Consider the following 16423-nt stretch of genomic DNA (forward strand, 5'->3'; position numbering starts at 1 on the left):
TATTTTTTTTCCTTTTAATTAACTTTTTTTTAATAAATGGAGGCGTGGTCACTACCATTGGTGGCTACTAAATGGCTAGGTAGTGTCAATGCAATGCTTTGTACTTTTATGTTTATGCACCTAGCACCTTGGCATGTAGTCTACATATTTTTCAAGAAAAAAAAAGTTTAAAAAAATGGGTGGGGTCATGGGTTAGCTGGGTCGGGTTGGGTTGGCCCCAAAAAAAGGGGCAGACTGCGGGTTGGCCGGTTATTTATTTGGGCCAAAAAATTCGGGTTTGGGCTAGGTCAAAATAGTGGGTTCAAATTGGGTCAGCAAATTTTTGCCCATTTTGCCATGTCTTTGTGCTACAAGGCTCTTGGCAAATTCCCTTATATCTATATCTTTACTAAAGATGTATGAATAATTAATAATTAGTTGTGTTAAGGGGTATCAATAGTGGTCTGAAACCTTGCAAAAATTGAGTTAATAATAAAAATTCATGTGATTTACTGTCCAGGAACAGATTTCTCTGCACTTTTTTATTTGGGGGGAGAAAGATTTCAGTGCATTGGGTTATTCACTATTGTAAGTTTCTTTTTGGAGGTAAATTTTCAAGCAATGGCATCCTGAGATAACTTCTGCTACGTAGATGTACTAGCAAACTTGGAACCAGTACTGGAAGTGACCAAGGTGAGATATGCTTTTAGTTTTTATTTTTATGAAGGAAAAAGGGAGGAAATTTATGACTTGCAAATTGGAAAACATCAATTAGCCAAAACACCCCACAATTTCATTCTTCCAAAACACACACACACACAAAAACAGTAAACATCAATTTATTTGTGACTTCTATTTATCTGGAAAATGGTCTCAAAACTTGACCATTTTAAAATATAGGGGAAACAACACTCAATATTTGCAAACCTGTACTTGTAGCATTATACATCTAATAAATTACCAGTCACACAGCCATGTTTTTTAGCACTCAGACACACAAACTTATTTTTAGAATAACATATCTTGAGAACTGGATTCAGAGAATGAGAGAGCACACAAGCTGTTGAATTGCAAACCAAGCCGATGCTAGTAGTGTTTAATATGTTTATGATGCTGCTGAGGAGACAAAGTGTTCTCTTCGCCTCTTGAAATGTGTCAACAACTCATTGCGATCGTGAAGGCTCTCTTTAATGGCTGGAATTTCATTGAAGTTTTTGATCCATTCCTGTAAGCGAGGGAAGCTATCAGCCTCCAACACTTTGACCCCAGCTGCTTCCTCCATGGTTTCCAGCAAGCAAGCTATCCATCCAAAGGCCAAGTCAGCCAATCCTATGTTATTGCCACCAAAAAACTTCTTCTCCCCAAGACCATGCTCTTCTAGGATTCCCAGAATTTCTTTCACTTCTTTTGTTGCTTTCACTTGTTGTTCTCCAGTAGTTACAAAGAAGCCAACCAAGTTGTTGTTCTAAATCACACAAAGTATCCAGTTTGAGTGGGTAAAATCTCCATCTTATATATTATCCGAGTCTAGAAAAAAAGCTTAGAGCTTGTTTGTGTGTGCAGTTCATTATAGTTAGATTAATCAAATCTACTTAGGTTTCGGTTAACTCAACTAGAAAGTTTTTTGTCATTCAATGAGGAATTTGAGTTTGTAATTCACATATCCCAAAAATTAATTGATATCTAATAATTATTATGAAATTGATGAATTAACTTTAGTTAAATGACATTTACAAAGGAAATACTTTTAAAACTTTCACATGCATGTATAAAAGAAAAGTAATAACAACAAAGGAAACTCATAAAAAAAACAACAATAAAGGAGAACAAAGTTGTAGGTGTGATTTTATGCAATGTAAGAAAAAACATAATAATCAATTAGTTGACGCATAATTACCTTATCCTCTCCAAACTTTACCCAGAACCGAGCCACAGCTCTCTCATGAGGATCATCTGGAAGCAAAGGGTTGTGTGGCCAAGTCTCTTCAATGTACTCGAGAATGACAGCGGATTCTGCTATGGGTTTCCCACCATGAACAAGCACAGGAACCTTCTTATGGACAGGGTTGTACTTCAAAAGCATATCACTCTTGTTGTATATATCCTCTTCTACATATTCATATTTGATACCCTTGAGTTTCAGTGCCCATATGACTCGATGAGCATATGGACTTGACAAGGCTCCTAGTAGCTTTACTTCTTCCATACTTGACAAGGCTTCTACTCCTTGTAGCCCCTGCTTCAGCTACAAGCATATACAATTTGGACAAGTCTATATAGGCCATTATTGACTAATGGAGGTTGATAATGTGGGCCATGAAGGTTGACAATTATGAGGTTGATAATGTGGGCCATGAAGGTTGACAATTATTATTATTATCATCATCATCATCATCATCATCTTTCTAACGCCCAAAATGGGACTAGGAGGTGGAGTCGTGGAGAGAGAATATAAGTGAATTAACTTTAATCGGTGATCAAAGAGGCTTACGGTGTAACATGATCTTCTTTATTAGGAAAATTGGGTTCAAATCTCCTTAACTTTACTACAATATCAAAGTTTTATTTTATGCACTAAAATTGGTGAAGAAGAAGGACATGGATCTTACACCAACGGCATAAGAATTCAGAGAATCCCAAGTGTATTATACCCAATTTTTTTGGCCTCTCCCTCCCTTAAAAATTATCTTGGCTTTTGAGTGGAGTTTGTACACGCCTTTGTATTGGAATCATTTTTCCTCTCTCTTATGTTTGTGTGTGTTTGTTTCTAAAAAAAAAGGGCAATTGCCTATATTACTTAAGAGAGTATGTTGTGTGTAGTATAACTTGTCTCATCTTCCCTTAAAAATTACCATGACTTTTAAGTAAAGTTTATGGTGTGCTTTTGTGTTAGAACTTATTTTTCCCTTTTTTGTGTGTGTGTGTGTTTTTTTTTTTTTTTTTTTTTTTTTTTTTTTTTTTTTATATAAAAAAAATGAACTTTTTTTTAATAATAATATGCTTAATATGAACTTAATGATATACTTGTATTGGATTTGAGTTTAAGAGCATGATATTGAACCCGAGTTTGAGCTTGATATTAAGCTCAAACTTGTCAAGATGTGCTTGAACATTTTACTTTTGTTGTTGAGATGAGTTTAAACATTCAATACTCTGACAAATTTCAGCTTGTTTATTGCCACTACTCAAATACTAAGGACTTTTGAAATTGAAATAGCCTATTCGGCCTTCAATGGCTGACTAGAAAAAATAATGCATAGAAATTCACCTTACACAACACATTCATATCATCTTATTTCAAATCATTTTAGATTATTATAAGAGCTCCAGGTAACCGCGGCTAATTATTGGTGCCGGACTAAATTATGAATTCATAACTTAAAATTGTGGGTACTATTGTGGAAAATATGTCCAAATCTAAAAGGTGCATGTGATGAAAATACTATTTCATCCAAATGCATAATACTTATCACACCTCTAAGTATTTTTATGATTGAAAAATGTAAAAATCCCAAATTATAATGGATGCAAATTATTAACCTTTTACCAAAAAAATATAAGAACTTCTGAACACGGGCATGAGTGCATACTCAGAGGCTAGTTCATTAATAAAAAACATTACATCAGAGAGCTTATTCCAAGAAACAAGGATTCTTTTACATCCAAATTATTAAAAAAAAAAAAAAATCAACAATGACAAGAGCATGTTTAGCAAAGAGATGAGCAGGTTTATTCCCTTTACGTTGCACATGAGAAAACCTTACATTGCGAATCTCATGACAGGAGTCAAGAATCCCATACACAACAAGAGCCACCATAGCTGATGGAGGAGATAATCCAGCAAGAGCACAATAAACAAGAAGGGAGTCACCCTCTAAAATAAATTCCTGTAATCCCAAATCCTTTGCAAACTATGGATTGGAAAATAGTTTGTATTTCTATTATTTAGTATATAAAGAACTGAGCTCTTGTAATGTAATCTTATTTAATTAGCTTAATACATAATTAATTTTTCCACATTTTCTCTTAAATTTTGTTACTATATAAATTAACCTGTTTCATAATAAGATAATTATTTCAGCATGAGATAAAAGATCAAAGGACCTGGATAGTGGGTTGATTTTACATATTGTGATTTTGGGTCCATAACAGATTGCGTCAAAGTAGGATAATGTTTCCCTTTAATTGTAATAGCAAAAGTTTGTTTTGAAAGTTTTGTTTTGCCACATAACCAGGCATGTGGAGAGAAAACCATGAGTGTGAGGCTTGGGGACTTGATAAATACTGCGCCCACTAATGAATAAGTTCTAACTTCCAAATAAAAAACATTGAAATTAAATTTTCTTATATCATTACTGATTTTTAGGAAAAAAATTGGCTTTTGCCCCTTTCAAAAAAACAATTTAGCATTTTGCCTTTTTTCCCAAATTAATTAGGGAAATGCCCCTATTTTGAAACTCGATTCTCTCAAAATCGAGTTAAGCCTTATAGTGACGTTTTTAAGGATCCTATAATGACGTTTTAAGGACCTATAGTGGCGTTTTGTAATCCGATTTCCATGAAGTCGAGTTATAGGTAAGAAAAAGAAAAAAAATTGCATGTAACTTGACTTCATGGAGATCGGATTACAAAACGCCACTATAGGTCCTTAAAATGTCATTATAGGCTCCTTAAAACGTCACTATAGAGCTTCAGAATTTTTTTTTTTTTATAACTCGATTTTGAGAAAATTGAGTTTCAAAAGAGGGGCATTTCCCTAGTTAGTTTGGGAAATAGGGCAAAATGCTAGATTTTTTTTTTGAAAGGGGCATTTGCCCATTTTCTCCCTGATTTTTAAGTTCAATCATTTTCACTGTACTATAATTCAAAATAACGGATTCCATAGTTTAAACTTTAAAAAAAAAAAAAAAAAAAAAAAAGAAGTTGCAACACTAAATTTTTTTTTTTTTTTTTTTTTTTTTTTTCAATCACTTGACTTTTTATAGATTCAAACTCTGGTCTTTTGCTATAAACTCAAATATTAAATAATAACATGACTAGAGAAAGAAATTGGAATTCTACATATTTTTAAAAAGCAATCAAGGAAGGAAGGCAATATACCTTTTTATTAATATATATTACTATACTTTTAACACTTTTACTTTAATTTATTTTGAGCAATCAAATTATACGGTTGCCGAGTACATTATTATATTATTTTTTATTTATCTTTGTTATTGTCAATTAATTTTTATTTTTATTTTTTTATCATCCTAAATTGAAATCCAAACTCCGACATTGTATGCATATATGCAATGTGCGACACTTTTAGGCTCTAGGAGAGGAAACGAAGGGTGCAAATATCTGCAAAATGAGAGAGAGAGAGAGAGAGAGAGAGAGAGAGAGAGAGAGAGAGAGAGAGGCAGAGGCAGGTTTTAAAACAAAAAGTACATGTATATAGAGAGAGAGAGAGAGAGGCAGAGGCAGGTTTTAAAACAAAAAGTACATGCATTGCATATATACATGATACATGACACTGACAAGGACTTCCACTTACAAGTTTTCAACTTCCTCATAGAGCCGACCGCAAAAATCACATGACAAAGAGATTGTCGGCAGTCGTAGGTGGTTCTGATTGATTGTTGGTATAACAAATAAAAATCTAGCTATATATAGCTACCTCATTTTCTGCTCAATTATGAGATTTTAATCTCCTAATTGTAATAATTACTTTCCTTTAAACTTTAACCACAAGGTGATAACACTAACTTTTGGGCACGTTCATCACATTGCCATGTTTCACACCTTAATAATTTCATTAATGTGCAAGGTGCATGTACACCTTTTAATTTTACTGAAACCGCTAAGAAATGCATTCCTTTTCGGCTGCATGGGGGCCATGGCCATGAAAGATTATTGGAGATCTATTTCTACTTTAAAAAGAGACCTGATTCAAAAGAAAAACGTTTAAATTGATACGCTTTCACTAAAGGAAAAAAAAAAAAAAAAAAAAAAATCAATCTTGAGTACTTTTTGAAATGCTTAAAACAAGAAGAAAGAGATGAGCATGACACTGGTCAATAATCAATTTTTGTGCTGCTTTTCTTGTCCAAAATCCATTGCTTCGTATAATCAGTTAATCACAAGGTATGTTTGGATCGTCACTTTTGTTAAGAGGACAAGATAATCTTTCCACTGTATACTTTTGCAAATGAAAGACAAAATAGGGCAGATCACCGAAAGGCGAGATCACCGAAAGTAGACCTGATTGATTTGAATTGTTCTAATTAAATTCTAATAGTTATAGTTTGGCAAGCATTGGTCTCAAATCAATCTAATTACTTTTTAAAGAAATTTGATTCCCTAAGAGGTTCATGGGTTTGAATTAGAATAATATTAGTCCCTAACCCGTGCTATACATGAGAACCTACCTATTTGTGAGGTAAATTAAAATAATTTTATAAAAAATTTAAGAAACTACATCATTATATGATTTGCTCTTGTATGACTTTAATTTGTGTTACAAATATTTGATGAAGAAGTCATTGCTTAAACTTACAATGGCTTACAAAAAATTTGTTAGACAGTTGCAGATACAGCAAAAAAAAAAAAAACTCAAAAATTCAGATATTAAAACTTTTGAAAGACCAAAATATATTAAAGAATCAGATGATTTACTGATTAGAAATTATTGAAACAAAACAAAATATATATGACTAAAAAATAGAGAAATATAAGAGAAAGATGAGTTACATTCAAAAGAATAATTTCAATTATTGCAAGCTTTTTTATCCTGTAAAAAAAGTTAGAGGGAGTTTGGTGATTCATGTACGAAAATTACTTTTAAAAAAAATACATGAAAAACCATAAAATAATAATAATAATTTTTTTTAAAACAAAATAGAGGAGAGGAAAATAATATAAGAAGAGCTCATACCTTTACTCGGCTTAAAAAAAAAATAATGGTGTTTGCTTTGCTTTTATAGTGTTTATGATTAATCTTGCAAATTTGGAGATAAATTATCAATGTTTGAGTTTGAGTTAAAGTTTGACTTGTTAGAGAGATAGAGTTTCACTATTTGTTAAGTTTGAATTAAACAAAAATAATTTTGTATAAAAAAATGATAATGATGAGTTTGAGTTTTAGTTGAACTTGTTACAGAGATAAAGTTTCACTTCTTGTTAAGATTGGATTAAACAAAAATTATTTTATTTAAATAAAATGATAATGATGAGTTTTAGTTTTAATTGGACTTGTTATAGAGATAGAGTTTCACTTCTTGTTAAGTTTGGACTAAAAAAAAATAATTTTATTTAAATATTATACTAACGTAGAAAATTGTGAGAGTTTTAGAGGCTTCGGTTATATATATATATATAGATGATAATGATGAGTTTAAGTTTAGGTTGGACTTGTTAGAGAGATGAGTTTCAATCCTTGTTAAGTTTGGACTAAACAAAAATAATTTTATTAAAATATTAATGATAATGATGAGTTTGAGTTTAATTTGGAATTGTTAGAAAGATAGAGTTTCACTCCTTGTTAAATTAAGACTAAAAAAGAAATAATTTTATTTAAATAAAATGATAATCTTATTTAAATATTAATGATAATGATAAGTTTGGACTAAATAAAAATAATTTTATTTAAATAAAATGATAATTTTATTTAAATATTGTGTTGACCTGGAAAATTATAAAGAAAATTATAAAAATTTCAGAAGTTTCGGTTATATATATATATATATATATGTATGTATATATATAAAAGGGGTAATAGTGAGAAATGAGAACTCATGATTGATTTGTACATGTATGATTGTAATTGTGGTGTTTGTGAAATTGTGAATAGTTTATGAAGGCTTATAAAACAAGTAAAAATTTAAATGTATGGACCATCCAAACATGTTTAAGGCAAACAGACAATGGGCAAGCTAAATACAATTTGAATTTTAAGGCGAAATCTTTGAATAAGCCTTTTTTTTTAATATTTTTACATTTCTTAATAATATTTATTTTAATAACCATCAATTTAGTTGATGTATTATATATATATATATATATTTATATATATATATATATATATTTTATTTAACATCTATTATTTTTACTTTTTAATATAACTAATTTATTTGAGCAATGTTAGTAAGACAATAAATTTTACTATATACAAATTAACATGTTGTCAATTTGATTCTTTAGCTTTCGATGGAGGATGGGATATGCTGATTTGTGGGTTGCTCTTTGAGGAGATTGAAGCTTGTTAGATTTTTGGTATGGTGATTGAAACTTTTTTTTTCATTTTGGTGGGTTGTCGTACCTTTATATAGTGGTAAAGGAAAGTTGATTCCCGCCCATGGCATACAATTGCTAATAGTTGATTCAAATTTCCTGAAATAGTGGATTTTTTTATGGGTCTTTATTACTGTAAGTTTTATTATTGGAATTGGTAATTAGAAAAAGAAAGTGTTTCATGGTTTCAGACTAAAAAGTATACGTACAAATATATGGTACCGATACAAAATACAATAAAACAATTCTTGAAAAACTAGGTTACAAAATAGCCGGATACATATATTAATTTATTATCAACATTTTGTATCCAATATTTGGGTTAGAACTTTTGTGTTCATCCTTAAATTATATACAACCAATTCCTTTCATATTTCGAATAAGAAGTTTTATTTCCATTTTATGCAAGTGCGTTCTCCTAAAAAATAGTTATATATTGTTTTAAATATTATTTTTGAAACTCGTTACTAACATACACGATGATAAAAAAATTTAATGATATACATTTTAAAGTATTTTTTTTAATGTTTCATTTTCTCATAATTTGTGTCTTATTATCAAAGAAATTTTACTGTTTTGCCTTTTTATTTCCTTCACATTAAGAATAATATAAATATTGTAATACTAAAATTTTATATATCATAATATTTTTTAAAATAATATATACTATAGTTATAAGAGTTTTTAATAAAGCAAAAGTATAGTCTTATATTTTATATAAAAATCTTTTGAGTGTTACATAAATAATGTTAATACATTGAAATATTTTCACGGACCTTTTATGTACTACTATTCACTCAAATAATATAAATAAAATTTTATTCATTGTTTCACTAATAATGTCTATTGATTAGCAACAATATATTGGAAGCAAAAATAACAATTGTTTTTCCTTGACTATGATTATGTTTTTGTTAAACTGTTACTTTTATCTAATATTTAAAATATCAATACTTATGAGTTATGAGTTTTCATGCATAATAATAATAATAATAATAACATCCAACAAATAACATTTAAAAAAAAAAATTAAGTGTGCAATGCACAAGCCTATCATATACATATTTAAAGCTAAAGTTGAGAGAAAATTCAATTAAGATGACAATAGAAAATTCGAGCTTAAATCCAAAAAATTGGTTCTATTTATTTATTCTATTCTATTTTCTTGGAAATTAGTATTTTGATTTTCTGAACAAGGCATACATGAATTCAAGGTGCATGTATACTAGATCCGGACTTATGGCCTGTTTGGATGTTAAAAAAAGGAGGGCTAGTAGAGTAGAGGGAGGGAGAGTAATTCAATTATCTTGTTTGGAAGTTTTTTAAGGAATGAGGGAGAGGGGTTTCAACTATCTCTAGCCCCTCATTTTTAATTCCCCCAAATTGGAGAGATTTGGAGGGAGAGTAGAGTAGATAAATTATTGACAAAATGAATTCTCTAATTTACCATTTCTAAATTAACAAAATTACAAATTAATTATATAAATAATCTTGTTTGTATTAAAAAAAAATGATAATAATCTTGTTTGTTTGTTTCCTTAGAAAATTTAAGCATTGACTTTTTGGTTGCTGATTTGAATTCAAAAAAAAAAAAAAAAAAAAAAAAAAAAAAACGCAGATACCGTCCAAGTCTTCTTCTTCATCAATCGGAAAATCCAACCATGTCTCTGGATGCATCCCGATATTCCTCGCGAAAGCCAGAACCTCATCGGTGATCCCGGCGCCACCAAAACCATGCTCCTCCTAATCCGATTCCAATTCCATCTCCAATCCGAACGAGTCGGCATTCATCTTTGTTGAAATTAGTGATTTCTCAACAACGATGAGGACGACGTCGTTTGTGTGAACATTGAGATGGAGCAGAGAGTGGGCAAGCATGGAGACCTGGAGTTTGAGCTAGCAGAAGGTTAGGATTTCATCGGAATTGGCGTTGATGAGAGCGAGGCTGTGTGGGGAAGAAGAGGAGTTTTGGAAGAGGAAAGAGGTGAGAGAGAGGCTGGGATTGGTGGGGAGGTGAATCGGTGGTCTTGGGATGTGTAGGCTCGGGTTTTGGGGTTGAAGGTGGCTACTATGCTGCCATGGGTGTTTGGGGAGTGAGAAACTTTGGGAATTGTTTGTTTCTCGGGAAAGTTGAGGAAATGGGAGGTTTTTGATTTTTTATTATAATTTTTTTTGAGGTAATAAAAATTATTTTATTTTATATTTTTTTATGGGAATAATAGTTAATAGTAGTTTTATATTTTTATTAGTGGTATTTGATAAAATGAGAATGTTGATTAAATAATTATTTAATTTAACAAATTAAGCATAGACTAATGTTGCAAGTCCATTTTCAAATAGGTGTAAATTTGTCTATTTTAATCATTTACTCTCCTCCCCATCCTAATTTTTAAAACATCCAAACAAGGGGAATGGCTAATTACTCCATTCCTCCTTACTAATTTCAAAAACATCCAAACAAGGTGGAGGGGAACCATTCCCCTCTACTCTCCTCTCCTCTTCTCTCCTCTCTCTCTAAACTTCCAAACAGGCCATTAATCCAAGGAAGAACTTGCTTGGCCCATGAAATATATAATTGTATGCTAGAAATGGGCTAAAACCAATCTGCTTGTCCCAAAAAATGAAGCCCAAGAACTTAAATGGGCAGAACATTCCCAAGCCCCAACCACAAGCTTTCGAACTCAAATTGGTACATTTCGCTGATATTTGGTTGATAATGTGGCAAATGGCCCTCAAGAACTTCCATTCTATTCAGTCTTGGAACAACATTCAGATTCAAGTTGTTTGTTTGATTGCATCTGGGCCCATCTCCACTTCTTAATCTCTCTTAAATAAATTTTATTCTTGGTTTTTGGTTTAGTTGTTGCAGTTCTTTTTTAATTTAATTTAATTTTTTGAATTTAGCATTTAAGAAAAAGTTAAGTTTACTACTATTACAAGGTCCAAGAAGGATAAGATTTATGTCCAGTGCACTATAGATTTGAACTCGATACAAGACTAACATGTTTTAAAAATTGGATGTGTGTCATGTCTGTGTTGTATTGACATTCAATGCATTAAAGATGAACCAAACTTATTTACTAATATTGTAATTTATGATTCATGAATGAGGAAAAAAGAATTATTATATTTTATTTTTAGAATTTTAATTTATTATATTTTATTAAAAAATACTAATAAAGTAGTTGTGGTGGGCCTTTCTGCACTTCTGGGCCGGATTGCTTCCTGCCGCGTTGTGGCCCAATAGTTCTAAGATAGGAGAGTCAGGACTAACTTGATTGAAACTCATCTCAAGCCAACTTGTGCAAGCTAGGGCTCCTTTGCTAAGATCTTGGTCATGTGCCCACGGCGGGAGATGCTATCACAAAAATGTTATAGTAGGAGGACATAATATAATGAAATAAATAGAATATATTTACTTTCAACTAAAGACAATGATTAGACCACTTTCTTAGTAAGGAAAAACATAGTGATATGAGTACGGCAGAAATATATCAGTGACAATAATAAAAGAAAAATGAGTAATGTTAATGCTGGATCAATCAGTAAAAAAAAAAAGGGAGTGGTTAGTCTGCCGTGCTTGATTCCTTCAGAGATTTAAGTCCAAGAAGGGAACCACTCTTCAATGTGGACAATCTCACAGGGAACTCCTGCCATGAAAATTGTCCACTTTGAAAGAATGGGGCTAAATGGCTTATCCTCGAATCTTTTAATCCTATTAGAGAGTAGGCTGTTGGGAGGGAGAGAAGGGAGTAGCCTATTAGTGCATGCCCCTATCACACTCTTGCTTCCTCACTTCACTTTTTATCCTCTCTGTTTTTCTGTACTCTCCCTTTTCTTTCTTATTTCTCTATTCCCTCTTTTCTTTCTTATTTTCCGTTGTTTTCTTTCTTGCTATTTTTTCTCACTTGTTTTTCCTTGTTCTCTGCTTGCCTATTGTTGTTCTTTTTGCTCTTCTTGCTTCCGTTCACTGTGCACAGCTAAGACCTTTTTATACTATCTGTCGTGATGAGTTTTACTGTTTTACCCCTCAACTACTTTTGGCATAGTGCGGGTGTCCTTCCCAGACCACTCATTGGTCTGTTGGCTACCTAGCCATCACCACTACCCTATGCTGGCCATGCCACGTTCCATTCCCAGAAAAAAGAGTTTTGTTTTGTTGTTTTGCTCTCTGTGGCATTCCCATTCAAATAAGGGTTGGGTATTCTCTCTTACTAACTCCTATGGCATGTACCTAGTGATTCTAGCTCAATTTTCCCTCTTTTAGGTGGTATGTCATCCCAGCAAGACATTTTCCCTAAAATAGCTTGAGCGGGAATCCTGGAATAAACTTCCCCTTTCTCCTTTTCTGCTAGACCGTACCCTTTCTTACCTTTGACCCATGGCCCACCGCCCTCATATTGGCTGGGTACAAGTAGGTGGTGTCTGAGCCTTGTGCGTGCTCCACTTTCATGTGAGTCCATGGTCTGCCTGCTGTTCATGCATTTGCCATTGCCTGGGGGTTTATCTGGTCTTTGCTACACGTTCTGTTGCTCATTCTTAACCTTTTATGGCATGGATGAGTCACTGGGTCTTCATTATTTTCACCTCGTTTTTACTTTGGGCTAGGTCTTGCTTAGGTATGGGCCCTTCTTCCTTTAGTTTGGCCCCTATCTCTCTTTACTTCTGGTTTGTGGGTTGACTAGTGTTCCTGCCACGCCATTTCGTTGCTTCTACCATGTTATCACTTGACTTGTGCTTGTTGGGCCTCTTTTGGGCTTGCCATGCACCGTGCCACATCTCTCTCATGAGGATCATTTGGAAGCAAGGGGTTGTGTGGCCAAGTCTCTTCAATGTACTCGAGAATGACAATGGATTCTGCGATGGGTTTCCCACCATGAACAAGCACAGGAACCTTCTTATGGACAAGGTTGTACTTCAAAAGCATATCACTCTTGTTGAATATATCCTCTTCTACATATTCATATTTGATACCCTTGAGTTTTAGTGCCCATATAACTCTGTAAACATATGAACTAGGCCAAAATCCTATTAGCTTTACTTCTTCCATTCTTACTTTGATTTTCTTTCTTCTTGCCCGAGTGAGTTCATATATAACTAGTCAATAGATTCCCTTGCTTTATCTACAAGCATATGCAATTGGACAATTAGAAGACTTTTTTCGGTTGGCTTTATAGGCTATTATTGACTAAGGTAAGTTGATAATGTAGGCTATTATTGACTGTGGTAATCTTAATCAACTTCTCTATTCTTGTGGTTGGAAGAATTCATATGGGTTGTCAAATTTTTAATGAAAAATATTGTTCAATCAGTATCTGTTTGGTACTATTTATTTTTATAATTTTTTGAAGACACTTTTGAAATCAAAAAATTATATTTTAAAAAAGTGAGGTTTAATAAAACTATACACCAAATGGCCAAAAAATATTGGTTTTTTAGTCATTAATAGTAAGGTCTGGTAGAAGCATTTGAAAATTTATTGAGAAACTTGAAATAAAGGGGAAGAATATTGCATAAATTTGAGAATTTCATACTTCTATTACAAATAGGTAAGCATAGAGATAAACATATTAAAATGTGGCAAAAATGGCCAAAAATACCATGTGTACATTGCACCAGCCAAGGCATGTGTAAATGTTGATGTGACTGGATCTGGACCCTACATGTGGGCTAGCTATGAGGAAGGAAAGGGGGACGTTGGCTGAAAAAGAGGATCTTTGGCTTGTGCCAATGGCTTGACCATCTTAAGGAAGAGTGAGATTTGCACCTAATGTGAACACTCAACACTAGAGTAAAAGGGAGATAGCGACCCCCTATGGCTAAATGCTATAGAGCACCCTTTATTGGTTGAGCTTTTGTTGGACCACTGCTGAGGACACGTCCATCACTCCTAGTATCCCTAATGTCCCTTTCCTTGTCTATGACTTGCTCCCTATGTTGTAGTAGAGCCACCTTTCATCCCATTACCCTAACATCAGCATGTTTTCTTTCTCATCCAGCCTTAACATGGTACAATAGCTATATTTGGATTCAAATGGAGGGATCATGGTTTGACACCTGTCCTTATGTACCTAACAACATTCCTTATACTATAAGAGGAACATGTTGCTAAACAATTAGGGCAAGAATCTAGAAAGATAGAGAGAAAGAGGTAGAAGCTTAGGTAGGAAAGTAAGATAGAAACAAAGAATTGGGAAGAATATCACCATTGTATGAAAACCTTGACTTTCACATTATAGAGACCTCTAAGAGTGAGGGACATTCTTCCCTCTACTCACTCGTGGTTTTTTTTATCCCTTTCAAAGGGTTTTTCATGTATATTCCTGTGCCTTCCTTACTTTCTTTGTTTCACATTTGCATTTCTCTAGACGTTAAAGTGTTAAAGTTTCCATTTCTTGTTGTTCTTAAGCTTTTTCACTTAAATGTACCATTAGATTCATCACTCGTTCTCTTACATTGTCTTGATATTCTAACTTGCACGTACACCATGTTTGGCCGAAATAATTAGTGTTTAACCACTGTTTGGGAAATAATTAGTGATTAACCACTTTTTAAAAATTCGACTTCCATAAAATCTGCCATGATGTTACCCATTGACCTGGAATTTTTTAATAAAAAAAGTCTAAGTGGAACTCGAGTTTCATAAACTCTAGTTCCTTGTAAATAAAATTTGAGCTTTATAAGCTCTACCTATTTAAAAATTTGAACATAGAACTCAAGTTTTGTGTAAATTTCTTAAGAAACAACATATAAGCATGTGAAAATCTACCCATTCAACATGTTTAAGTAAACAATAATGACCAACATCCAAAGAATATAATCAGGGAGAAACCAAAGAAGAAAAAGAATTGGAGGGGAGATTGGACAAAGATTATGTTCGCAACCCCCATTAAATAGCAGTCCAGCCAAAAAAGGACCAAAAATTCAGTATATAAAGATTGTAGTAAGTGTAAAGCGTTAGAGACTACCTTCAATATAGTTGATGAATGAAGCTTGAAAGCTTGTAGTTCAGTACTTTAGTTTGGATTGTGGGTAATGCTCAGGGAGAATGGCAATCACAAGAGAGAGAGGGTAGATTTTAAAAAAAAAAAATTGCAAATAATTAATAGAGAATGACTTAATAAATTGTCGCAGGTAGGCTAGTCGCTAGACACCCACAACCAACCTGCCAGGACAGTTGACTCAAAAATCGTTTAAACTATAGGCATAGGGGTTAATGTAGAACTTGAGTTTAAAGAGCTTGAGTTCTATGTTCAAAAGTTTTATATAACTCAAGCTTATAGAGCTTGAGTTATATTTACAAAGAATTTGAGTTTATGAAACTCATGTTTTACGTGGCCTTTTAATTAAGAAATTCTAGGTCAACGGGTGCCATTGTGGCATACTTTTATGGAACTCAAGTTTCTAGAAATCAAGTTATATGTCAAACTCAAGTTTCATGAACTCAAGTTTTAGAAAAGTGGTAGATTGCTAAATATTTCCCAAATAGTGGTAGAACACTAATTATTTCGAGTGAACATGGTATTTTGGCCATTTTTGCCATTAAAATGTAAGCTATTTATTCCTAGGAAAAAAGAAATGCATTACCTTATCCTTTTCAAACTTCGTCCAAAACCAAGCCAATGCCTTCTCAAAAGGGTCATTTGGTAGCAAGGGATTTTGTGGCCAGACCTCCTTAATGTATTCAAGAATAACACTTGTCTCAGCAATTGGTTTTCCACAATGAATGAGCACCAAAACTTTCTTGTGAACTAGGTTGTACTATAAATAGGGATGAAGTCAGAACTTTGAGTTAGGGGGATAGCTTTACTGTTGGCTATGTGCGTTAGTTTTAACCTCTGACTTTGCTACTACTTAACTGCTGAGATTTTTATTTTATTTTATTTTGTGTGGGTAAGAACAAAATTATTTTTATTTAGAATTTTTTAAAGAGCAAGGTTGTTTATTTTGGACAAAATTGGTAAATTGAGCTTATTTTTTTTTTTTTTTTAAATTTTACTATTGGTAATTTTTGTTGTTGAGATATTTTTTTTGGACTTGTATATTTTGTTCTAAATTTTAGATCTATAAATTTTTTACAGCCACTAAAATGAGAAAAATGCTAGAGTTACAAACTTTTTTTATAATTTACTGATATGATAAATGATTATTGGTAAGTAAAAATATGATATGA

General features: G+C 32.5%; 2 protein-coding genes and 1 long non-coding RNA gene across 3 annotated transcripts; 1 reads left to right on the forward strand and 2 right to left on the reverse strand.

The window, feature by feature from the left end:
- Positions 1 to 301: 301 nt before the first annotated feature.
- LOC126698679 (uncharacterized) lies at positions 302 to 3958 on the forward strand. The gene is made up of 2 exons (XR_007646549.1): positions 302 to 672; positions 3763 to 3958. It is a non-coding gene; the product is annotated as an uncharacterized LOC126698679 (long non-coding RNA).
- LOC126698677 (probable glutathione S-transferase) lies at positions 751 to 2238 on the reverse strand. The gene is made up of 2 exons (XM_050396056.1): positions 1877 to 2238; positions 751 to 1444 (listed from the first exon to the last, which is right to left on the reverse strand). The coding sequence occupies exons 1-2, from the start codon at positions 2183 to 2185 to the stop codon at positions 1085 to 1087; spliced, it is 669 nt and encodes a 222-aa protein (XP_050252013.1). The 5' UTR covers positions 2186 to 2238; the 3' UTR covers positions 751 to 1084.
- A 9015-nt stretch (positions 3959 to 12973) lies between the features above and the next one.
- Positions 12974 to 13300, reverse strand: LOC126701101 (probable glutathione S-transferase). The gene has a single exon (XM_050399237.1). The coding sequence runs from the start codon at positions 13298 to 13300 to the stop codon at positions 12974 to 12976; it is 327 nt and encodes a 108-aa protein (XP_050255194.1).
- Positions 13301 to 16423: the final 3123 nt, after the last annotated feature.

The sequence above is a fragment of the Quercus robur genome, chromosome 9 (genome assembly GCF_932294415.1).
Source record: "Quercus robur chromosome 9, dhQueRobu3.1, whole genome shotgun sequence".
In the NCBI taxonomy this organism is placed as follows: domain Eukaryota; kingdom Viridiplantae; phylum Streptophyta; class Magnoliopsida; order Fagales; family Fagaceae; genus Quercus; species Quercus robur.

Excerpts from the sequence above, each read along its gene's own strand:
- LOC126698677 (XM_050396056.1), bottom strand. The coding sequence starts at position 2,185 with ATGGAAGAAGTAAAGCTACTAGGAGCCTTGTCAAGTCCATATGCTCAT. Across the intron at positions 1,445-1,876 it reads TAAAGTTTGGAGAGGATAAG|AACAACAACTTGGTTGGCTT; the intron begins GTAATTATGCGT and ends TGTGTGATTTAG.
- LOC126701101 (XM_050399237.1), bottom strand. The coding sequence starts at position 13,300 with ATGGAAGAAGTAAAGCTAATAGGATTTTGGCCTAGTTCATATGTTTAC.